The 24,559-nt window shown below is 43.3% G+C and overlaps 1 protein-coding gene across 1 annotated transcript in view; it reads left to right on the top strand.

The window, feature by feature from the left end:
* Positions 1-602: 602 nt before the first annotated feature.
* GALNT17 (polypeptide N-acetylgalactosaminyltransferase 17) overlaps positions 603-24,559 on the top strand; it is a 278,401-nt gene continuing 254,444 nt past the window's right edge. Inside the window, exon 1 of the mRNA XM_055000990.1 lies at positions 603-1,081. Coding sequence (XP_054856965.1) covers positions 844-1,081 — 238 coding nt within the window. The 5' untranslated portion in view covers positions 603-843. The remainder of the gene's footprint in view (positions 1,082-24,559) is intronic.

A 24,559-nucleotide genomic window follows, 5' to 3' on the forward strand; every position in this document is an offset into this window, starting at 1 on the left:
AGAGCATCTTTCGTAAGGCAATTTGGGGACAGGGGGGGTGGCCGTTTGCGCCTCTCTCGCTTCCCTTCTCCTTCTTGAAGGGGAGATCTTGGACTTCGCGAGGGTCTCCTGTTCTCCGCTCCCCTCTCTCCCGCTCTCGACCACTCCTGCTCCTTGGCAGGAGAAATCTGTCTAAACAACCAGGGAAGCGTCCTTTCCTTCAGAACAACCCCCCCACCCCACCCCAGATCGAGGCGATCTTAATCTTTCCGGAAGAGGGGGGGGGAACAAGTGTGGGCATCCCCTCCTCGCCTGGCCCCCTCCAGATATTACCGTGCGAGATTCCCTTTCCAGAATCGCAAGACACCCTGGAATCCCACCTCCTAGAACCGAGCTCCGTCGCCCATCCCAGAAGTCCAGAGTTTGCACGCGAGTCCTGGCCGCTGCTCTGAGAACATTAAGGGACAATAAAAGGGGGGCAGCGCTAAACACAGCGACGTTTCTTGTTCCAGGACTGACTTGAAAGAGTTGCTTCCCCCTCCCCGCCCGCCCCTCATGGTATTCGCAAGGAGCAATGAGTCATTTTCTTTCCAGGATCCCAGGCACCTGTTTGTGTAGATGGAGACCTGAGCCTGGTTGTCTTTCGCAAGCATCACCTGCAGAGCGTGGTCATTCTCCCACAGTTGTAAAAAAGGCCAGCTGAGGAACGGAGGGAGACGTGCCAAGGACGGGCCGTTGGGGGATGTGTTCGTCCCTCCAGCTTTCTCCTCTTCCTCGAGCCAGCAGGTCCCAGCACTGCTCTGCTCTCGTTGTCACCAAAGCCGCTGCAGCTAGAGTCGGGCTTCCCACTTGGGATGTTCTTTGATGGCTTCTTTGAGGAGAGTGAAAGTCTTGCTGATCTTAAACTTGATTGCTGTGGCTGGCTTCGTCCTCTTCCTGGCCAAGTGCAGGCCCATCACGGTGAAGAACGGTGACGCCTTCCACGAAATCCATCCCCGGGCAGAAGTGGCCAACTTGACCATCCACGCCATCAACCCTATCCAAGATGCCGTCTTGAAGCGGCTCTCACTTCTAGAAGACATCGTCTACAGGCAACTCAATGGTAGGTCAACCTTCTTGGTGGGTTCTAATGGAACTTCCCCTCATGCTTGTGACGGTCTTTCCGTGGGGGGATTGTCTTTGCAAACATCACATTGAACCTGTTTACTGGGAGTTTTTCCCACCATTCAAGTTTGCTACTTTATCAAGACTGCTGATATCTCCCACTGAGGTCTTTGAAATTGGGCATGATGTGGGGGGAGAATCTTATTGAGTGTTACATACGGTCACTTCAATCCACCAACTTCAGTGTGAATTTCAGGCTTTGTGTAAGCAGGTAATATCTTATTGAATGAAAACTATTGTACTATATGAGAAAAGAGCCCAAAGTAGTATTTCAGGTACTTTAGCCCATGTAGGTCTGTTACAACAAAGATGGTGTCTAGCGGCACTTTAAAGGATAGTGAGATTTTATTCCAGTTGAAGTTTTTGTAAGCTAAAGCCATGGACCAGTCCACAGAAAGCTTATGCTGGATTAAAAAAATCTTATTTGTATTTAATATGCCACTAAGCTCCTATCTGAAGCATGGTGGCACTTGTCATTCAAAGACATGTTTTCAGGGCTGAGACTGTATCTACCAAACCATTTCCACCATAGCTGAGACTGTCTTCATCCGTGGCTTTCATTGGCAGGGAATAAACTACTCGTGGAATGGTCCCTGCTTCGGTGGCATACAAAAGATCGGAGCTATGACCCACCCTGCCGTTCTTTCTTCTGCAAAGCTCTCTGTTTGTCTCCGAACCTCAAGGAGCTTTGAACTGTTGACATTGTGTTTTGGCTCTGAGCTGTGGCTTCCTGGAAGTCTAGTCAACCATTCCTCATTTATTTATTTATTTTTGTACAACTATTGGTGATGAAAGGTATTTCATTGAAAGCGACCAGGGGCATGTAGTTGTGATGGTCACCTGTCATTTGTTTAAGCTGCTGCAGGAAGGAAAGCTATATTGGAGTAAAACTGATTTTCCCTGGAGTAAATGCCCTTAAAAGGTTTCTTTTTTTCCTCAACCTCGGTATGATGATAATCTCCTTGCTGGAATTTATGGACCGCTGTTTTACACGCTAACAATGAAATCCTAAGCAGAGTTACTCCAGTCTTAGCCTATTGAAATCAATGGGCTTCGACTGGAGTAACTCTGTTTAGGATTTTGCTGTAAATCCTGTAGTCTCTGTCTTCCCGTGGTACAAATCCTGGGAGGTGGGTCACTCAGACTTCCGCTGAGTCTGATAGATGTGTCTTGCCCAAGGCCATTCATTTTCCTGTGCTCAAAAGCATAAGCGAATAAAGCCCAGAGGCTCTTTGTTCTCTTCATTTAATGTCTCAAGTCAACTGACCATGCAGATATTGAACTTCTGTCACCACAGCAGGAAGAGAGGTTATACTATTTTTCCACCAGCGGGAAGAGTACTCTTCTTGATGAACCTGCAGCGCACGCGCAAATTATATCGCCCCATGCTCTAGCAGTATTCTGTGCACTGTGTTCCCTGGAGGCAGGAAGAGGATCGCATCGCCCCTCCTTTTGCTTTAGCACCGCCATATATGGAGAGTGCCCTCAAGTCATAGCTGACTTACGGCGACCCCTGGTGGGTTTTCATGGCCAGAGACTAACAGAGGTGGTTTGCCATTGCCTGCCTCTGCAACCCTGGTCTTTGTTGGTGGTCTCCCATCCAATTACTAACCAAGGCTGACCCTGCATAGCTTCTGAGATCTGACTAGATCAGGCTCATCTGGGCTATCCAGGTCAGGGTTAGCACCACCATAGAGTCCTCAAATTAGAAGGGAGCATATAGGCAATCCGGTCCAATCACCTGCAGGAATTTGGGTACTGGAACATCCCTGACAGATGCTTTTCTGGCTTCTGTTTGAAGACTGTGCAAAGGAGGGCCCACCATCCCATAAGTAATTGGTTCTGTTACTGAACCACTCTTCCCATTAGGGAGTCTTCCCTAATTTCCAGCCCAAATCTCCCTTCCTACAACTTTGGCCCACTAGAAAAACTCCTCTGGAGCAGCAGAGACTAAGTCTTTGCCACCTTCCATGGGGCAGCCCTTCAGGTCTTTGAAAACTGCAATTATGTTTCTCCTCTAGATTAGACAGGCCTGTTCAGTGGGTTATAATATGATCTACCCTGAAGAGCTTACTTCCTAAACTTTGACAAAGGAGAGACATGAAAGGAAAGGGAGGATGTGAAAGGTGGGGATAAAGTAGTGGAAGAAAATGGGTTCAAACTGGCTACACACAGTTAGACTTTTCAGTAGGGGAATGAAATTTAAGGATTGTGCTTGATGGGAAAGGTGGTTTTTGAAGAGGGATTTGAAGGAAGAAAGACGGGGATGTCATGTATGTGTTCTCAGAGACAGCTCCAGGCATAAGGGTCAACATGGGGGGAAGGTTGGAATAATGTGTGGGGGGTCAGGAAACCTTTAAACGGCTAATGGTAGTGGGGCAGATATTTCTACTAGAGCCATTTTGATGCAACCTTGTATATTCAATCTCTTGCCATTGCAGTCTTGGGATCTGAATTAACAATATCACTGCTGGAGTGTGTCTGTTCAAGGTCAGCTCCTAATGATGCATGCATGCAACTGCTTCCATTTTAGGCCTAATAACACATGATGAGTGGGTGCATTAAAAGTCTAGAGGACATTGTCCACTCTGCATGGCGAATTGCTGCATGTTATACCGGGCTAGCCCAATCTCGTCAGCTTTCAGAAGCTAAGCAGGGTCAGCCCTGGTTAGTACTTGGATGGGAGACCACCAAAGAAGCCCAGAGTTGCTATGCAGAGGCAGGTGATAGCAAGCTAACTCTGTCTCTTGCCCTGAAAACCCTATGGAGTCGTCATAAGGTGGCTGCAACTTGACAGCATCAAACACACACACACACACACACTAACTGCATGCAGCATGGATCCTGCTCTATGGAGAAGTATCTTTAAATGCCTATTAGAACTTCACTCCTTCAGGCTCCTGGGCCCTGATTTGTATATGCTGGGTTTCTAAAATAAACCTAAAAGACTAACCAACTTTATTGTAGCATAAGCTTTCGAGAATCACAGTTCTCTTTGTCAGATGCATGGAGGGCAAGAAGAAACTGGTCAGATATATAGGCGGAGAGGGGAGGGCAGAGTAGATGCAAACAGCTTCTGATTTGGAGATCAGTTTGCTTCTGTTAAGGAAGTCAGTTACTTCTGATAATGAGATAACTATTCATAGTCTCTATTCAATCCCAGCTTGACTGAGTCAAATTTACATATGAATTCCAATTCCGCAGCTTCCTGTTGGATTTTGGTTTTGAAAGGTTTCTGTTGAACTACAGTGACCTTTAAGTCCTTGATGGAATGTCCTGGTAGATTGAAGTGTTCTCCCACTGGTTTCTGGATGGTGCCATTTTTAATGTCAGATTTGTGTCCATTTATTCTTTTGCACAGAGGTTGGCTGGTTTGTCCAATGTACAGAACAGATGGACAGTGTTGGCACATGAGGGCATATATCACATTGGAGGATGAGCAGTTGTAAGAGATAGAGACAGTGTAGTTGACACCATTGGGTCCTGTAATTGTATTTCCTGGGTAGATATAAGGGCAGAGCTGGCATCTGGGTCTGTTGCAGGGCCTGGTACCTGTGCTGGTGACTCTGCTAGCTGATTCATGATTGTAAGTGAGAAGTCATTTCAGGTTGGGGGGCTGTCTGTAGGCAAGGAGAGGTCTTCCATCCAGGGCTTCTGAAAGAGAGGCATCATTTTCCAGGATGGGTTGTAGATCACTGATGATACGTTGGATGCATCTAAAATAAACCTTGCATCTAAAATCTAAAATAAACCTTGCATCTAAAATAAACCTTGTTGCTGTTGTATTGTCAAAGGCTTTCACGGCCGGAGAACGATGGTTGTTGTGGGTTTTCCGGGCTGTATTGCCGTGGTCTTGGCATTGTAGTTCCTGAAGTTTCGCCACAGCTGTGGCTGGCATCTTCAGAGGTGTAGCACCAAAAGACAGAGATCTCTCAGTGTCACTCAGTGTCACTGTGACACTGAGAGATCTCTATTTTTTGGTGCTACACCTCTGAAGATGCCAGCCACAGCTGCTGGCGAAACGTCAGGAACTACAATGCCAAGACCATGGCAATACAGCCCGGAAAACCCACAACAACCTTGTTGCTGTTGTTTGAGCCAAGTGTGAGAGATGGCTGATGTAAACTTTCTTTGCGTTTCTTGAGTATGTACCATTGTATGGGGTATTTTGGTGTTTAAATTGACTGATCAATTCTGATTTTAATACCACATGTATGATCGAGGGGGCAATATGACTAGCACTTTGTGCAAGCTATCTAGAATCCAATGGGGATACACAATGCAAATGAAGTGTAATTGAGTATCTTAGCTGATTGTTTCAATAAGGATGAAATTTCACGACGCCAGGAAGTTGTACTTCTTGGGATCCAGAGGTGGAAAAATAACAAATATGCTCAGGGATGCATGCAGGTGGTTGATTTGGTATGTACGTTGGGAGGTATAGGAAATGGGGGGGGTCTTGAAATTGTTGCCCTTCATTGGAATGCCTGCTCAGAATAAGTTAAATGCACAATTCAACCATTGCTAATGCCTCACCCTTGACAGATGCTAATTAAAACCTCAAGCCACATTTTTCTTTATAGCGCACTGTAGAGGTTTCTATTAAAATCTCACAAGGTACAACGGTTTTGAGATGTCGAGTGGGAGTTTTAAAGATGCCGTGTGGGATGGAGGAACGTAGCTGGAACTGTTGTAAGGAATCTAGGTGAGACATCTAATTAAAAACTTACTCAAAAAAGCTACTCCTTACCCCCACCAAGTGCTCTCTGTAGATTTGCAAGTTGAGGCATGCTCGGGATGGCAAGCAGTGTTTTTATGGCTCTGTTTCTTGAGGGGCTTCCAGGCAGTTGGGTTTGTGGATTGTAAAATTACCACCGTTGACTTTCCTGCGATTTGTTTCGAGTTTCCTTGATTCTTCCCTCGAGCATTAAATTGAATGCATGATTGTACAGAGGGAAAGGAAGGGAGATGACATTTGGGAGTCAAGAATCAGCATTGCGGAGGAGGTTCAAAGAATTACACAGTATTTATGACATCCATCGTCATAGCAATTATCATCTGTGTTTTGGGAAGAGGATGTGGACAGAAGGAAGGCACTAAGCCAACTCATTTGCAGTTGCTCTTCCTTAACTTGAGGAAGGTGGGACACCCCTCTTTAAAAGATGCTTTACATAAGCAGTGGAAAGTAATAGAAATCGAACGTCAACAAGCAAAAAATGGTGGACTACATGGAGTTAAACTTGGGGGAAAAACATAGATGAGCAGAAACCTTAAAATCAGGCAAGTGAAATGCCAAAGAAACAGCTTCAGGGAGGACGTTCCAGAGGCAAGGTGCCATAACTGGAAAGGCCCTGTTCCTTCCACCTTGCCTTTTCAAGATGAAGTTGAGGACGAGGCTTCAGTAAATGAATGCATTATAAAGGACTGCTTGCTTTTATAAGTAGCCTAATCCCAGAACATTTATTGCAGGGCTTTCCAACCTTATTGAGCCTGTGAGCACTTTTGGATATTGAGAATAGGTAGTGCACGTCACCACAAAGTAGCTGTTATGGGAGCATGGCCGACCACAACGTGACAAATGGAGGGACTGGGACTAATAAAATATTAGTGGAGTCCAAGCTAAGCATCATCTTACAAGAAAGGCAGCTGTTTCCAAATGCAAAAATAAGGTGATGCCTTCTGGGAACTTCTGAATCGCTTTCTGCTCCAACAAGGAAGCCAGAAGGAAGCAGTGGGTGCCAAGGAACACATTGATGGGTGCAATGGCACCCATGGGCACCACTTTAAGAAGCACTGATCTATGGCTATAAAGAAAATGCCCAGAGCTTTGAATTTGTAACCAGAAGTGACTAGGCAGGTAGCACAGCTTTTACAGCAGTATTGTAAAGTGTTTTCATTCACTTACACCATTCTGTAATCTTGCCACTGTGTTATTATTACACCAATGACTATTACAACATAGTTTTCAAGATTTGCCTCCCTCCTCGTGCAGTAGTCTAACCTGGAACACACCAAAGGAACCAGCGTATCTCCACAGGTGGAGGACAAAAAAAATGACGACTATAAATATGATATAATATTTAGTGATGTAGAATATTTAGTGGCAACGTTCTCTCTGTGCGAAATACATAAACCTAAACCAATAAACAAAATATACATATCAAACACAAACTGCCGATAGTCTCATGAATAATCAATATCTAGTTGATTTCCAAAAGTCCATATAGGTACATTAATCTGACATTGATGACACTACCTGTGAAAAGAAATACATTATAAATATTTATTGGGAGATACTTGAATATTGGACTTTAGAATACTTACCTTCTTTACATGAACTTACCTTTGGATGTTTGAATGTTCAGCTTATCTGCAGTCCTGTTGGATTAATGTACCTATATGGACTTTTGGAAATCAACTCGATATTGATTATTCATGAGATTATCGGCAGCTTGTGTTTGATATGTATATTTTGTTTATTAACTTAGGTTTATGTATTTTGCACAGAGAGAATGTTGCCACTAAATATTCTATATAACCAAGGCTCATTTTGAGGGGGAACGTGCAGGAACGCAGTTCCAGCAGTTCCCCAAAGAGGTCACGTCAGGTGGCCCTGCCCACCTGACTCGGTCATTTCGGGCCTGTTTCTGCATGGATTGGGGCTGAAACGGCCTGGATCGGACCTCTGACGGGTAGTGGATCACTCTCCCACTCAGCAGGAGCTGGATCCTGACCATTTTGGGCCACTTTTCGACCATTTTCAGCCCCTTTTTAAAATTTTGGGCCCAATTTCGGCCCCGGATGGTCAGGATTGGGTCCAAACAGCCAGGATTGGTGATGTCAAGGGGTGTGGCATATGCAAATCAGTTATGCTAATGACACACTTCTGGTGATGTCAAGGGGCATGGCATATGCTAATGAGTGATGCTAATAAGTTATGCTAATGAGTTCCTCCAGCTCTTTTTCTATGAAATGACCCCTCTATATAATTAAGAATTATATCCTATTTATAGTCGTCATTTTTTTTGTCCTCCGTGTGCGGAGATGCACTGGTTCCTTTGGTGTGTTTCAGTTTGGAGGAGCCTCTTTTGTTTGTGTTGGTAGTCTGACCTGTTTGCATGGGCATCCGTAGCCACATCACGCTTGTCAAGGGAAGTTTGCTGTTGGCACACCAACCAGCAATCAGCAAAAACAAGCCAGAGAACAGAACTGGACCTGTGGCATAGCCCTGACAGTACTCCTAAGCACGGCTTTTTTTCTGGGAAAAGAGGTGGTGGAACTCAGTGGGTTGCCCTCGGAGAAAATGGTCACATGGCTGGTGGCCACGCCCCCTGATCTCCAGACAGAGGGGAGTTTAGATTGCCCTCTGCACTGCTCCAGGGGCAATCTCAACTCCCCTCTGTCTGGAGATCAATAGGCGGGGCCACCAGCCATGTGACCATTTTCAAGAGGTTCCGGAACGCCGTTCCATCACATTCCAGCTGAAAAAAAGCCCTGCTCCTAAGCATTAAGTTTGACATTTTATTGAGCATGAAACACCATTCAGAAAAGGCGGCCTCTTTTAACCCGCGATGATCAGTATTACCACCTAATAGTCAATTAGCTGATTGTACTTTCAGCATGCTGCTTGACAGAGGTCTGAATGCAAGGGCCCATTCACACAGCTGTTTTGACATGTTGACACAAAGAACTGTGATGAATGGAGTTTTCTTCCTTTGCAAGAATGGAAATTATGACAATCTGCAAGTCTAAACAGAAACAGGCTTAGTTTTGCTCTCGAGTTTCTAGCTAATGATTTACCTAATCTTCTAAGACGTGATGAATATTAACCAGCTCTTTGCTCGTCATCTGTCAGCAGGGTTACCGCACAATTTCTTTACAAAGATTTTTACTCAATGGGGTTTTTAGTCAGACCAGTATTGGACTCACCAGAACTGGCCTATTTTTACAGAGCCATCCCCAAGGTTGAGCAGGGTACATCTACCTGATAAGGATTTAATCTGTCTTTTCCATCTATCTTCATATCTATTGATATGCGTTACCCAAGTCTTTCTTTCTGTCATTTTCTTCTTTAATTTAATTTCAATCTTGATTTTCAGCTATATAATAAAAAACCTCTTTCCATTATTCTTGAAATTCTGAAATCAGTCTGTTGTATATAAAAGATGTTAATGTTGTCATTGTTGCATATTCGTAGAATCATAGGGTTAGAAGGGAACTCCAGAGTCATCTAGTCCAACCCCCAATATTCATTCAGTTTATTCATCCATTCCTTCATAGCTGGACATTTCATTGCCTTCCATTTTGCGGTGAATATTACTCTTACCGCTGTCACTGTATACTCAAATAATTCACTATGTATTACAAAAAAAAGTTACATTACCAGAGGGTTTTTGACCCCCCCCCGCCGCCCCGCTCCTTTTAAGTCAATGTTTTAGTGCTGCAATGCTATAATTACCAAAGTTTTAATCCTTTTATTAAAACTTCTGTGGTGTAGTGAGCAAAATGGTGGCTGTGAGGGGTGGCTGCAGACAGTGTTGATGTTGGTGGGATCTTTGCAAATCTGCAGCTTTTCACCCAGGTGTTGTGGTAACATGCTTGGGTTATGCCCTGCCCAAGACAACTGAAGCAAAGCCTGTCTGGGAAAATGTATGCTGTGAATGGGTAAAGGACAATTGGACTGTGGTTACAACAGGTGCTGTGTGGATGCCCCCCAAAATCCAGCTCCACTTCAGACACCAAAACAGAGGGGAAACTTACATGATGAAACAGGCGAGAGTGACCAGCCCCAAACAGCAAGGCCCCAGGCAGCTTCCTGTTGTTGGAGAAAAGAGATCTATGCATTCAACACAGCTGGTCACAAAAGGGTTCATTCAACCTGCCTGTATTCACCATCTGTAGTCCCTTCTTCTCTCACTGGCTAAATAAAAACAGAAGTCAAGCAGCACCTTGAAGATTAACAAAGCCCATATGAACCTACCCAACCATTACGGTCATATTTGGAGTCCCTGCTTCAGGTGCCCCTGTCAGTTTGGTGTAGTGGTTAAGATCAATAGGACTCTAATCTGGAGAACCAGGTTTGATTCTTCACTCCTCTGCTTGAAGCCAGCGGGGTGATCTTGGGTCAGTCAGATCTCTCTCAGCCCCACCTATCTCACTGGGTGTCTGTGAGGAAAATAATGACATTGACGTTGTAAACTGCACTGAGTGTAGTGTTAAGTTGTCCCAGATAGTGATATACAAACACAAGGTTATTATTATTATCATCTAAGGCTAGAGGGGTCACATCACAAGAAAGGGCCTTCTTGATCGTGGCACAAAACTGTGGAATTCCCTCCCCAGGCAGATTCAACTATCCCCTTCTATCATTGTCTTCTGTCCACCGGTGAAGATTTTTTCCGATTTGTTTGACATTCCTTCATTGACTCTTCCTGATCCTCCCTCTTATTCATGTATTAATGCTGTTTATATATAAATGCTAGTTTGTTTTTTATTGTTTGCCACCTTGGGGTCCCTAAATTGGGTGGAAAAGCAGTTTAAAATATTTCGGATAAATAAAATAAAAATGTTTGTTCCAGCAATAAGCTTATGTGAGCTGAACCTCAGTTCTTTGGCTGCATGAAGTGAAAGATCTTTTACTGGGATTAAGGTAAGGAAGATCATAATAATTGGCGGGGGGAGGCTACATTGGAGAGAGAGAGTCAGTGTATGACTTTTTGCAAAGGACAGGAATCGATATGATCGGTGCACATATTGAGTGATTCCGCACACGTTGGATAATGCACTTCCAATCCTCTTTATAGATCATTTGGAATGGATTTTTTTTGTGCGCGGAACAAAAAATCCACCTCAAACGATTGATAAAGTGCATTGAAAGTGCATTATCCGATGTGTGCGGAATCAGCCATTGAATGACAAGAGGGCTTAAAACCTTTCTTTGAATGCAAATGCAGGCGTGGGTAACTGTAGAAGATCAGCAAACAGGCTGATCAAGGAACATGCAGTGTGAACCATCTCAGCCTTGGACAAGCTATATGGGCTGGAGCTTAGACAGGGTCAAGAACTTTGTTAGTTGAGTGATTTCCCCCCCCCCCCAGCTGTATTCTCTTGGATGAGCGTGGACACTGAACAACCCCCTTAGACATGGCTCTTTAAAGAGGCCCCTTTCTCCTCATTGCCAAGCATGTTTCTTTAGAAATTTCTAATGGATTGGCTCTGAGCTTCTGCACAAATTTGTCACCATGTTTTTTCGCCAGCAGATTATTCTGAAGAGCTGCTTTCCCCCCCCCTCCCCCTTCTCTCTGTCTCTATGGGGCTCCTAAAGCCTTCTTAATTTTGTTATTTGCTTTCTGATGAAGGATTGGGACTGTCCAGAAGGGAAGATGGATTGAGTTTTTCCTGAGAGTAAGAGCTTCAAACTTCAGTCAAACAAATGAGTCATCTTTTAAATATTTGGAGGGATTCAAAAGATACCCAAATGAAGCAAGGCATCATTTAAAAAAAAGAAAAGAATTGGAACTCTGGATTATTAATCTAGTATTTTTTTAAAAAATCGTGAGTGCCAGATGTCTTCTTTGGAAGAAGCATTCTTCCTTCTCTTATGCACTTGAGGGAATGCCTCTTCAGCCATGGCCTAACATGTGCAGTAGTCAGGGCTGGATTGAGGGGAGGCAGGGGGGTAGCCTGCCCCTGGCACCGCCAGGGAGGGGGAGTTGGGAGCAGCTGCCAGCTGCTGGGAGCACGTAGGCAGCAGTGCGGGCAGCCTCCCAGCCCCCCGCGCTGCCTTTCGCCTGCCCCGCAAGACAGGGGTGGCCGGCTTGCGGCAAAAGGCAGCATAGGGGGCTGCAAGGCCGCCCACACCATTCACCTTCCTGCAGAACAGGGGGTGGCTGCCAGGGAGGTGAATGGTGCGGGCAGCTTCCCAGCCCCACACGCTGCCTCCACCAGTGCACCGTGGGGGCAGCATGCTCCGCCCTGTGCGATGATGTCACAGAAGTGATGTCATCATGCAGTCCCGGGAGCATGCGTACATGCGTGTGCTGCGCAGGCATGTGAGGGGTCAGACTAGGGTTGTCCTGGCGCCGGCAGCCCTAGATCCAGCCCTGGCAGTAGTTAGTTTAAAACAGTGTTCTGTTTTAAAAGAACAGTACTTTTTTCAGAATGTTTTATTCATATGCATACTTGTTTAAATCAATTAAGGAAAAGATTGGCCTTATCAATCAAGTTAATATTTCTTTAATTAAGTGATAGTTAATTACTTTTTACCTAAGTGATAGTTATTGTCAAAACTAAGAATGCATTAACGACACGGAAAGTTCCATCCCCAAACCCATTTTCCTTCATGAAGATGTTTGCTATTTGGGCTTCTTTTTGTGCTCACTGATTTCTACATTACCAGCTTCTCTCTTCCATTACGACCTCATTTCACTCCTGTTACAGTTTCTCAGCTACAGTGTATTCCACCATCAGTTGCATTGGATTCTTAAGGTTATATAATACATGAGTTGATTCATAAGCCATTAGTTGATTCAATTGATACTGTATGGCATTTCCTGGATGAGCACACGCCAACTGATTAGTTGGAAGCCAAGCAGAAGAAAGAAACGGAAAGCTGAAAGCAACAATACCTATCATTTGAATTCAGTTGCAGCTTAGAGACCAACTAGATTTCCAAGGTATGAGCTTTCAAGAGTTAAAGCTCCCTTCGTCAAACAAAGGGAGTTTTGACTCTCGAAAGCTTATACCCTGGAAATCTAGTTGATCTCTAAAGTGCAACTAGACTCGAATCTTGTTTTTCTGCACTCGATCAACACAGCCACCCGCCTGAAACTACCCATCATTTTAACCCAAAGTCCGGATAGGGAGTGTGCTCTTTTAAGTACCAAAAGAGGGCAGGCTTCAGTTGGCAGAAGGGATAATGGCTTTCTTCCCTGGGCATTTCAGATGGGGCTGGTACATGTGGTTCAAAGGAGCTGAATCCAGCTTTTGAGAGCAGGGAGCTGTCCACAGAGATCCTGCAATCAAAAGTGCTGAAATCAGGCCAGAGCTGAGATGTTATTAAAGGGCTGTGTACTGGAGTCTTGCCCAGTCCCCTTTTTTATAAATAACCTGGAGAACTGTCAAAGTACCCTACCAGAAGCAATCAGATAGGGGAGTTAAGGGAGGGGCCGTGGTCTCTTTATACCCCTGCAGTGGCTTTTTGTCTGCTCCTTTATTCAACATTTTCTCCCTGCCCTATAATTTTAGTAAAAAATGAAAGAAAGGGTAACATTTATGGAAATGTCCTTGACACTGTATGGAAATGTCCTTGATACTGTATGGTAATATCCTTGACACTGTATGGAAATGTCCGTGACACTGTATGGAAATGTCCTTGATACTGTATGGAAATGTCCTTGGTACTGATTGTACTAATCTCACACTATGTAATCCACCTTGAATCTCAGTGAGAAAGGTGGAGAATAAATAAATAAATAAATAAATAAATATGTAAGAAGCAGCAACAGCAATTTGGAACCTTAAACTGAATAAAGCGCCTGGACTTGATGGTTTTACTTCTGAGTTTTATATGAGTGTTTTGCAAATAATAGACAACCTCTGCTGCAAGCCATCAATCATGTTTTTGAATCCAAACTTCTCCCTAAAACATGGGAAGAGAGTAGAATTGTCATCATCCCTAAGCCCTCCAAAGATCCTACCTTGGTAAGCGGGTATCTTTCCATCAGCCAGTTGAATCTAGAATACAGTATCTTGACATCTATACTAGCAAACTGTCAGAAGGGTATACTTAGTAACTATATATCATCTGACCCAGGGGTCCCCAATGCTGGTCCCCAGTACTGGTCCGTGGCCTGTTAGCAACTGGGCCGCACAGGAGGTGAGTGGTGGGTGAGTGCAGAGACAGCTCCAGGGAGCAGGCGAGGTAGAGACCATCTAGTTGCAGGAAAACAAGCTCAGGGATCCCACTGATTCTGCGTTGTGGTGAGTTGTATAATTATTTCATTATATCTTATAATGTAATAATAGAAATAAAGTGCACAATTGTATCATCCTGAAACCACCACCACCACCCGGACCGTGGAAAAATTGTCTTCCATGAAACCGGTCCCTGGTGCCAAAAAGGTTGGGAACCGCTGATCTGACCAGACTGGCTTCATACCTGGTCAATCTATTACTACAAATATACAAAATACTGTTAAATTGATCAAGGTCATTAATAAGGAAGAAATGTAAGTCAGCTTCCCAGTTCCTAGATGTTGAAAAAACATTTGATAGAAAGGAACACAGATTTTTGCTAGAATATCTTGTGGACTTTGGTTTTGGAGTCAATTTTATAAAATGGGCAAATCTGATATACTCACAATCTTTTGGAAGAGAGTAGGGATGAAATTTCAGAGAGTTAAAGGGGGTTTATCCCAATACAAAATTGAACTGTGTGCTGATGACCTTGCTATCCTTTTTGACAGACATTGAACAGTCTGGTAAGGAATTAAAGACTCTCATTATGCAATATGGTGGACTCCTGGGATGTCCACTGAATGCAAATAAAACAGGTCATGTGTTTCCATACAGACCTGAGTAAGCGCAAACAGGACAACTGGATTTTGGTAAGAAGAGAATGAATCAAATCAAGAATTTGAATATTTGGTTAACTAAGAACCATAAAAGTAATTTAAAAAATTAATTACAAGCCATTAATAGTGGAACTAAAAGTAAATTTTATGTTCTGGGAAACCCTAAAGCTACCTTTTCTAAAACATGTGAACACAGCAAAAATGATGGTTCTTCCCAGGTTAAAATTCCGTTTTTGCAACTTACCAGCTGAAATCACTGATATACGTATTTAAAACTGTATTATTCTTTTATTATTGTGAGCCACCCTGAGCCTGTTCGCTCGGACAGCGGGATATAAATATGATTAAATAAATAAATAAATGAGCGAACAGTGGGATATAAATATGATTAAATAAATAAATAAATGAGCGAACAGCGGGATATAAATATGATAAAATAAATAAGTGGTTAAAAGATTGGCAGCAACTGTTAAATGCTTTTATGTGGGACAAAAAGTTATAGTGGTGTGGCTTTGTGTTGGAATTAGTTACTAGCCTTGGAGTCTCAAAAGAATACTTAAGGACTCTTGGCTTTCAAGCAGGCAAACTTTTAGTAAAGCAAAGTTTGTTTGACTAAAGGGATCAAATCGATGCTGGGCTAGTAGGCACCTTGAGAGTCCTCCTTTACAGGTAGTTACTTCTCCCATGACTCTTCCAGCATAATTTACTGCTTTTGGTGTAGTGGTTAAGAGCGGCAGGACTCTAATCTGGAGAACCAGGTTTGATTCCCCACTCCTCCGCTTGAAGCCGGCTGGATGACCTTGGGTCTGTTGCAGCTCTTCAGAGCTCTTTCAGCTCCATCCACCTCGCGGGGTGATTGTTGTGAGGATAATACTAACATACTTCATAAACTGCTCCGAGTGTGGCATTAAGTTGTCCTGAAGGGCAGTATATATATCAAATGTTGTTATTCCATTGTCTGAGATCTGAGGCTGACCAAAGCAGATTTCTGAGGACCATCTTATCTCATTTCTCAGGAAGGTTGGATCAGGATAAATTACTATTATTATTAGCAGATAGGGATGAAATAATTACTTTCTGAATGGTGAGGGTTTTTGCTGCCGTCCTAAAGATAAAGATGCCAGTGGGGCTTATTGTAAGCGTAATTGACCCATACAATTTCTCCACTCTGGGCCATTAGCCATTGGATTGTAAACCGTATTATGATATACTTTAAATGATTATTATGTATTATGAGATACATAATTTGATTATGAGATTATGAGATATTTGGATTACGAGATATTCTAAATGATTGTTATGTATTTTAACTCCTATGGAAATGTGTGGAAATTTCCCATTTTTACCTTGATGGAATTGTGTTGTTGCTGTGGTTTATTCAGTGATGCGGTGACAACTGCCTGACTGGGGACTCCTAACCTCAAAATTTACTGTCAAGCTGCCAGATTAATACGGATGAAAGAATGGATATTGGATAGTGATGAAAGAATGTCAACTTGTATATATTAGTTCCCATGAAGATACGGCCCTGGTGAAGAAAACAAATAGAAACGATTACCACAATAATGATAATATATTGATAAATGCAATAGTGTACAGATGAGGTTAAGAATAAACTGCCAGGAATTTCTCCTTTAGCATCTGTTGTTAGACATGATTGATGAGCTGGGTCCAAGTTTGTCCCCCTTGAGAAAGTGGGAGCCGTTTGGACTCAGAAAATACTGAAACGTGATAATTTATAATCAGGTAATGCTAATATTAATGAATACAATGATTCTAATAGCACAGTATTTTACTTCCTGCAAGTCAAGGGTGATTTGTGTGGAATGATAAGGAGGGTGGGTTTTTTTTTTCTGAGATCCTATATCAAAATTTGAGAGCCTATTATTAAAGTATGAGCAGCATTTTCTTTCAAATATGTATACCATTTTATTAGATGTAATGTTTAAACCTGATCGAAATTTTCTTATAAGATGGCAAAAAAAAATAGGTAATGGCAAGGGTAATAGAAAATGGAAATAAGCATTTACTTACAGAATTGCCTTTCAATTTTGTAAATTCTTTAAGAGAAAATTTGATGAAAATGATATATAGATGGCACTTAACTCCGTTAATGTTGGCAAAGGTTTTATGGAGGAGATAAGGCTGACTTCCTCCATACATGTTAGACATTCAAATGCAAATATGTCTCTAGTTACTGAAAGCAAGGGGTGAGGCTTATAACAGCTGGGTTGGGAAAACAAATTCCCTACAAACCAAAGACATGGCTGCTAAATTATGTACCTGACTTCCCAAGAGATCTTCAAAGAGAGTAGCCTTACATATTATTACTGCTGCCAGATTGGTCTTTGCCAGGAAATGGAAGCAAAAAAATATGCCCAGGGGTCAAGCTTGGCTGTTGAAAGGAAAAGAGATCCATGTTTTGGTAAAATCAATGGCTGACAAAAGAGAGAAAGAGAGGTATCCCTATTGGATTTGTTATGATCAGGAGTTGTACAGGGGATGGAACTGGTAACACTATAGTTAGAAGGAGGATTAGGATCACTCCATGTTGATATTTTTGCTCATCTGAACAATAGGCAACGGGTACATCCCTTGACAATGTCCATTATTTGGTATGTTTTTATTCCTTTTCTGATTCTTTGGTGGTGTTGTATTTTTTTTAAAAAAGAAGAAAGGCTAAAGAGTCTGAGACTCTGCAATTTAGGAAAAATGATTACACGATAGAGGTTTGTTTATCTGTTAAAATGTTTATTTCCCTTCTTTTCTGATGGGTTGTTTATAGAATGCTTCATAGTGTAGAATAGTAAAAAGTCCAGGAGCACCTTCAAGACTAACCAGCTTTGTTGAGGCATAAGCTTTAAGCTGCAATACTGCAACCCAAGCTCTGCTCACAACTTGAGTTCGATCCTGGTGGAAGCCGGGTTCAGATAGGCGGCTCAAGGTTGACTCAGCCTTCCATCCTTCCAAGGTCGGTAAAATGAGTACTCAGTTTCCTGGAGGTAAAGTGTAGATGACTGGGGAAGGCAATGGTAAACCACCCCGTAAAAAGGTCTGCCTAGAAAACATCGTGATGTGACGTCCCCCCATGAGTCAATAATGACGGTGCTTGCACCTTTACCTTTTTTAAGCTTTCAAGAATCACAGCTCTCTTCGTCAAATGCATCTGACGAAAAGAGCTGTGATTCTCGAAAGCTTATGCCTCAATAAAGTTGGTTAGTCTTAAAGGTGCTACTGGAGTTTTTGCTGTTTTGCAACTACAAACTAACACGGCTTACTCCTCTGGATTATAGTGTAGAGGAAGTAGACAGGGAAAACTGTTTCTCCCTGTACCATAGCCCTAGACCTCAGTTTGTTGGCCCTCCAGAGTAACTGATTGGCCACTGTCTGAAGCAGATATGGACTAGATAGGTTTGATTAGACTTCCATTGCCCTTTCTGCGGCAAAATATATAGGGGCAATAATTAAATGTCAGAGACATGATACCAAGTAAGGTTCTTCCCATTTTAATTTCTGCTTAAGGCAAGAGCCATAGGAGCAGTACTAGACAGACAGACAGACTTGCCAGGCAAGTGTTTTGGGGACAGAGGGAGGCCAAGACATCCTGTGTGCTGCTATGTCACTTCTGGAGAAAATCTGGGACAGGAAACCACCCTCTGCCTGTCTCCTCTGGCAAGGAACTGCAGCCACTCAATGGGGAACTGGAGATTCTGGAGGCTACCAGCCCTTTACAGTTATTAGAGAGCCAATATAGTAGTCTGGGTGATGTACCAGGACCTCAGAGACCCGCGTTCAAATCTCCACACAGCCATGAATCGTCCTTGGGTCAGATGCTTTCCTTTAGCCAGCCTACCTCAGGTGGTGGTCGTGATGAGCAGAATGGAGGAAAGGAGAATTATGTGTTTCACCTTGGGCTCCTCCTGTGAAGGAGAACAGGATAAAATGTGATGTCCTGGTGGGCAGTGGGTTACGTTGCTCATTCATAAATTTGAAATTCAGAGTCTCTTTACACGAGATGCTTCGGTGCATGTTCGTCAAGTGTAGGGAGACACAGTGTTCGCCGGGAAGCATAGTTTAAAAAGACAGAGTCCTCAGAGATTGCTCCTCAGAGGGTTTGTTCGTTTCATCTTTGCCTCCCTGAAGGCTCTGTCAGTTTCACCTCTCCAGTCTAAAACTGTGTGAGATCGCAACCAGAGGGCAGTGAGGAATGGAAATGGGCTGGAGCTGCCTTCCAGAGCTGGTCTTGGACCTGGAGAGGTTACAATGGGCTGAAGTTTCCCTTCTGGCATTTCACAGCCCCTTCATACTGCTCCAGTGTATAGCAAAGCCTTTGTCCTGCTGCTGGTTCTGTCTTTTAAAGCTACCCTTCACCGCTAACATAGCATGTGTCAGATGATTCGTGTAGAAAGACTGTCAAGAGTTTCACCAAGGCAGGAAACTCGTATGGATAACTAGGATTAAAACAAGCAGCCAGAGGGCAGCCATCTTTGCCTGTCTGGCAACTTCGGAACATCTCAGCCAATCATAGGCAGAGGCTTCTTAGTCAAGGAATCCCTTACTGCATTGCAACGTAACGTCATTTAGGGCCTTTTGGATGTGCATCTTTTCTCCCTGTGCTATAAAGAATTATAATCTGGCCTCTCCACCCATTTTCTCCCTTGCAACATTTTCGCGGGTAGCTGCCCTGAAGGAAATGAGCTTTATTTTCTACTGACAACTGCAGCACGCTGGAAGGTTAATATTTTATTAGCAGTAATGTTTTGTAACCAACACTTCAGCTCCTTTCGTTCGTGAAAAACAACCCAGCAGCCATTCACTACTTTCGGAACGCTGTTTGAGGTCGTCGCCTGACTCAGATTGGAACCGGATTCATTTTCTTAAAAGACTGTCTAGACCAACAGGAATCGGATAGGACTACTCAGGTTTCCGAAAACACAATCAGTATTTTAAAATAGCTACCGCGGCTGCCGATTAGAACTGTTTTAGTTCTGATTTTCTTTTGTTCATGGATATAAGACACCTGCCCTGGCTTTTCTGTATTAAAGAATTTACCAGATGCTCCAGCTTCCCTGTTAGCCACCCTCTCCCCAGTGCTTTGAACAGTTCTGCATGCCATCCCACAGGAAGTATGATTACATCAAGATTCTTTTTGGGTGGTCATTTGATGGTGCGCAGAAACTGTATACATAGATAAAATACAGAACAGTTTTTCCCACTAAAATTCTCATGTTCAGTCATTCCAAAATTTATTTATTATTTAATTTATTTCATCTAGACCCCACTTTTCTAGGCTTGCCAGTCCCCTGGTGGTGGCAGGGGATCCCCCGCCCCCATCCTCTGCCACCTCTCACCTGGCTGGCGGGGTGAAGAATGGTGCAGGAACATGGTGGTGGAAGCGAAACTTGCTCCCACATACTCCAGAGTGCCCCTGTGTGCACCCGTGTCGTGCCAGAAATGATGTGATGCCTGGTGCAATGCAATTGTTGGAAAAATATTTACCGTGGGTACCCTCCCCAATTAAGGGACTCATGGCTTTTGTAGGTCAAGAGGGCAAAGTTTATTGCAACAAATGGAGCTCCAATCCAATCATTCGGTTCCTGGAACTCAAAGAATCAATAGCACAGTCACCAGTATTTATTATTGGACATGAGTATTGAATCAGAGGTGTCTCTTTCCCATTATATAAGATGTTTATAGTATATATAATTCTAATCCCACACAATGGGGTCCCAAAGTGGCTTACGATGGTCTCCACCTCCATTTTTTAAAAACATTCTCACAACTATCCTGTGAAGTAGGTTCGGTTGAGAACGTGTGACTGGCCCAAGGTCACCCAGACAGCTTCCATGGCAGATGGGAGATTCGAACTGAGCTCTTCCATGACACTGTAACCACTGGTGGGCACTCATGCAGTGGTAATGCACGGTGGAAGGAAGATGAGCCGAAAGATGTGGCAACAAGCTTTACAAGCTCAGAAATTAACTGCGGAAAGTTTAAACCAGAATCAAAGAGGAATGGATTGCACCACACAGAGAGCTACTGAAACAAGAATAAAATAGGACGATGGGGCGGCATCAGGTCTTCCCTAGTGGGAAATCCAGGACAGCCTTCCCAGGGTCTGTCTCTTTTGGCAGAAAGACCACGGCAGGCTCATTTGTTTCAGGAAGTGATGGATATCCACCGCTCTGCTCCAAATGTAGTACAGATCAATAAGGAACTAGTATAAAAGTTCAGTCCAATAATAAATAATTCAAAAATGGGGTTGAAAACATTAACAACGTGGTTCAACATATTAGTATCGTACCGTTGTTTATTAAAATGAACAATGTCCAAATATACAATCTCCAAATAAACTATAAAGGAAAGAAAGTTTAACTCCAGTGTGGAACCCAGGGCTCATTTTGAGGGGGAATGCACAGGAACACAGTTCCAGCAGTTCCCCAAAGAGGTCACATGTCAGGTGGCCCCGCCCATCTGACTCTCGGCCATTTTGGGCTCGTTTCGTTCTGGACTGGGGCCAAAACGGCCCAGATCGGGCCTCTAACGGGTGGTGGATCACTCTCCTGCTCAGCAGTGGCCTAGTCCTGACCATTTGGGGCTCCTTTTCGGCCATTTTCAGCCCCTTTTGCCACTTTGGGCCCAATTTCAGCCCTGAATGGCAAGGATTGGGTCCAAAACAGCCAAGATAGGTGATGTCAGGGGGTGTGGCATATGCAAATCAGTTCTGCTAATGAAACATTTCTGGTGATGTCAGGGTGTGTGGCATATGCTAATGAGTTATGCTAATGACTGAGTTCCTCCAGCTCTTTTTCTATGGAATGACCCCTGGTGGAACCAATTATTTTTTGCTGTGGCTATCATTCCATCTTCGGTTTGAATGTTCCTGACTGGACCTAAAGAGATTCACGGGCAAATGAAATTCATTTCTGTGAATTGCCCACTTTGGAATCAAAGATTTTTTTTGCAGGAAGATTGGAAAGTATTCATTTTGTATAACATCTTCACGTCTACTTTGTGCATGGTCAGGCACTTTGTATTTGATATTGATGTTATATTTATGGGGAGCATCGCATGAGATTATACCCCTGAGACAGGCCTTAGACCAAAACACATTTGGTGCTATACATATAGTGAAAATTGTGCGATAACACCTGTATATTTGGAAACATTTTGTTTTACTATACAAAGATATAGTACTAATATGTTGAACCACACTTTTATTGCTTTTAACAGTATTTGTGTATTATTGAATAATATTTAATTAACAGTTTATACCGGTTCTGTATTGATTTATACGACATTGGGAGCAATACTCAATTTTGTTTTTCTGTCTCAACCTTTTCGGTTACCTTTCTTGTACTGGGTTGTGTTTTTCCCTCTTTCTCTTTTTTTTCTTGACCACTCCTTTGCTGCAGTCATACTTAGATTGCAACTTGCAAGCTGCATCCTTGAAAAATGCTCACTTTCTACTGAGTGTTCTAAATTGGATCACGTCTACTTTGGCCATGCATCTGGGATCTTTGGTGTTTGTGTGAGTGAAGGCACAGATCCAGAATGATGCCATGTGGCTTTCTTAAACCCCTCAAGCCACCAGGAAAAACTCAGGAAAGAATACTCCTTTGCCATGATTCCTCTACCCCCCTTATCCCGTTTTATTCTTGTTGACAACTCGAGGTTGGAAAATTCCTGGAGGTTTGGGGGTAGAGCCTGGAGAAGGCAGGAACCTCAGTGTGTGTGTGGGGGGGTATAATGCCATAGATTCCACCCTCCAAAGGATAATTCTGAGAGGTCTTCACACCCCGCCTCCCCCGAAAGCTAGCAACCATTTTCCTTGGCTGGCTCATTTCCTAGCTTAAGTCTCAGTCCTGTTTGGGGACAGGGAAGAAAAACTGAATAATGGCTCAGTGTCTAAACGGAATCATGAAGAGTAAGTACTTTGCACCTGACTGTTCTTGCGCTACCATTTGGGGACTGTAATTCACATGGCACGGGGATGAAATTTGTCTCAAAGCCGGTGATACTCACTTAGTGGCTCAGGAACCATATGTGGCTCTTTGACATGCCACCTGTCACTCTTCTGAGCAATATTCCCTGATGTGGCACCCATCCAACATTTCAGGAAAGTGGGCAAAGCCATCACCCACTGGGATTTGTGGCTGTCAGGAGCTTCCCCTTTTGAAACAGCCACTGTGGAGGAACCGGAGGACAGATAAGATGCAGGTCCTGATAGAAGTAAGGGCCTGGAAAATCATGTAGATCAGTAATCATGGGGCTCTTTGGGTTTATAGTAATTATTAATGTCGCTGTCAGCAAGCCACTGTTCTAAGAAATTTGTACGTGTATGAGTGGTATGGCACCATACAGTATGCTTCTTGTGTTTGGCGCACAGCAGCAGTTTCTGGGTCTTAACCAGTGGCATGAAAATTTGTTTCCGTCTGTATCTTTAACCCAAAGAACAAACATTCTCTCGGCCTTTTAAACTGATGTGAGACAGCCTGCTGAGGGTGAATGAATACTGTAGCTAGAGTAGAGCCATTGAGCCTGAATACAGGTTTCCTTGGAGTGAGATCAGGAATATTAGAGGTGTTTTCCTTGTTTCATAACAACAACAACAGTCGATTTATATACCACCCTTCAGGACAACTTAGCACCCACTCAGAGTGGTTTACAAAGTATGTTATTATTTTCCCTACAACAATCACCCTGTGAGGTGGGTGGGGCTGAGAGAGCTCCGGGAAGCTGTGACCCGGGTCACTCCGCTGGCTTCAAGCGGAGGAGTGGGGAATCAAACCTGGTTCTCCAGATTAGAGTCCTGCCACTCTTAACCACTACACCAAACTGACTCATCTGTGAGTGGTCTACAGATACAAATCAAATGTGCTGAAATGATAGAAATCTGAATAACATTGTGTATACTTGGGGTCAACTTAGGCCTGCAATGAATTTATTTTACAGATGGACACTTGGGGGTTGAAGACATGCCTTGGGCCAGGATTCTTAAATGCATCTCAGAGTTCTATCCATCTAGTATAATTTTTACGATATCTGTCTTCCAAGGAGCTTAGAGCATCGCTCATGATTTTTTGCTTCCTTGTCATATCTTCACAGCAACCTTGTACAGTAGAGTAGGCTGAGCAAGAGTGACTGGTCCGAGTTCGTTCCATGCACTTTTATGTCAGAGGGGGCATTTGAACCTAGGGCTCCCTAATTCAGCACTCTATCAGCTACGCCACAGTGGCTCTCTTCTTGGTCTTCTTTTTACAGTACATCCTTGCTATGCTGTAATTCCCTCTCCTCCTCCCACCTCAAATAATTCTGTCAACAGTAGCAAAAAAAATAAGCCCTGATATCTGTCGCTGGCACTGCTTTAAGCAGCCATCGAATGTGTTACCCTCTTCCTGCCTCAGATGTGACAATAAATCTGATGTTTAGCAGCCCATGTTCTGACAATTATTTAAAAATAATGTGCTAATGAAGTTGAACAAACAACTCCCTCTCCCTGCACAGGAGGTTATGTTAAAAACTAGGACAATTACTTTATGTATTCATACCAACTGACAGCTTTTCCTCTCTTTTTAAAGTGGAAATTTACACAATACCGTACAATGCAATAGGAGTACTGGTAATAACAACAAAAGCAGAGATGTTAGGGTGTGGTTGGGAAGAGGGAATAAGATGCATTTCTAGTATTAGGTTTTAGATTTTCTGCAGTAGTATGGTGTTTATTCCAGTCCGAAGGGAGATCTACTGAGATTCTATGCTGTTTTTTTTTTTAGGTGCCAGGAAAAGTCTGCCCTGATTACCTGGAGGAAAGCATTTTTTAAAATTAAATAAAAATTAGG

Source organism: Eublepharis macularius, chromosome 17 (assembly GCF_028583425.1).
Source record: "Eublepharis macularius isolate TG4126 chromosome 17, MPM_Emac_v1.0, whole genome shotgun sequence".
In the NCBI taxonomy this organism is placed as follows: domain Eukaryota; kingdom Metazoa; phylum Chordata; class Lepidosauria; order Squamata; family Eublepharidae; genus Eublepharis; species Eublepharis macularius.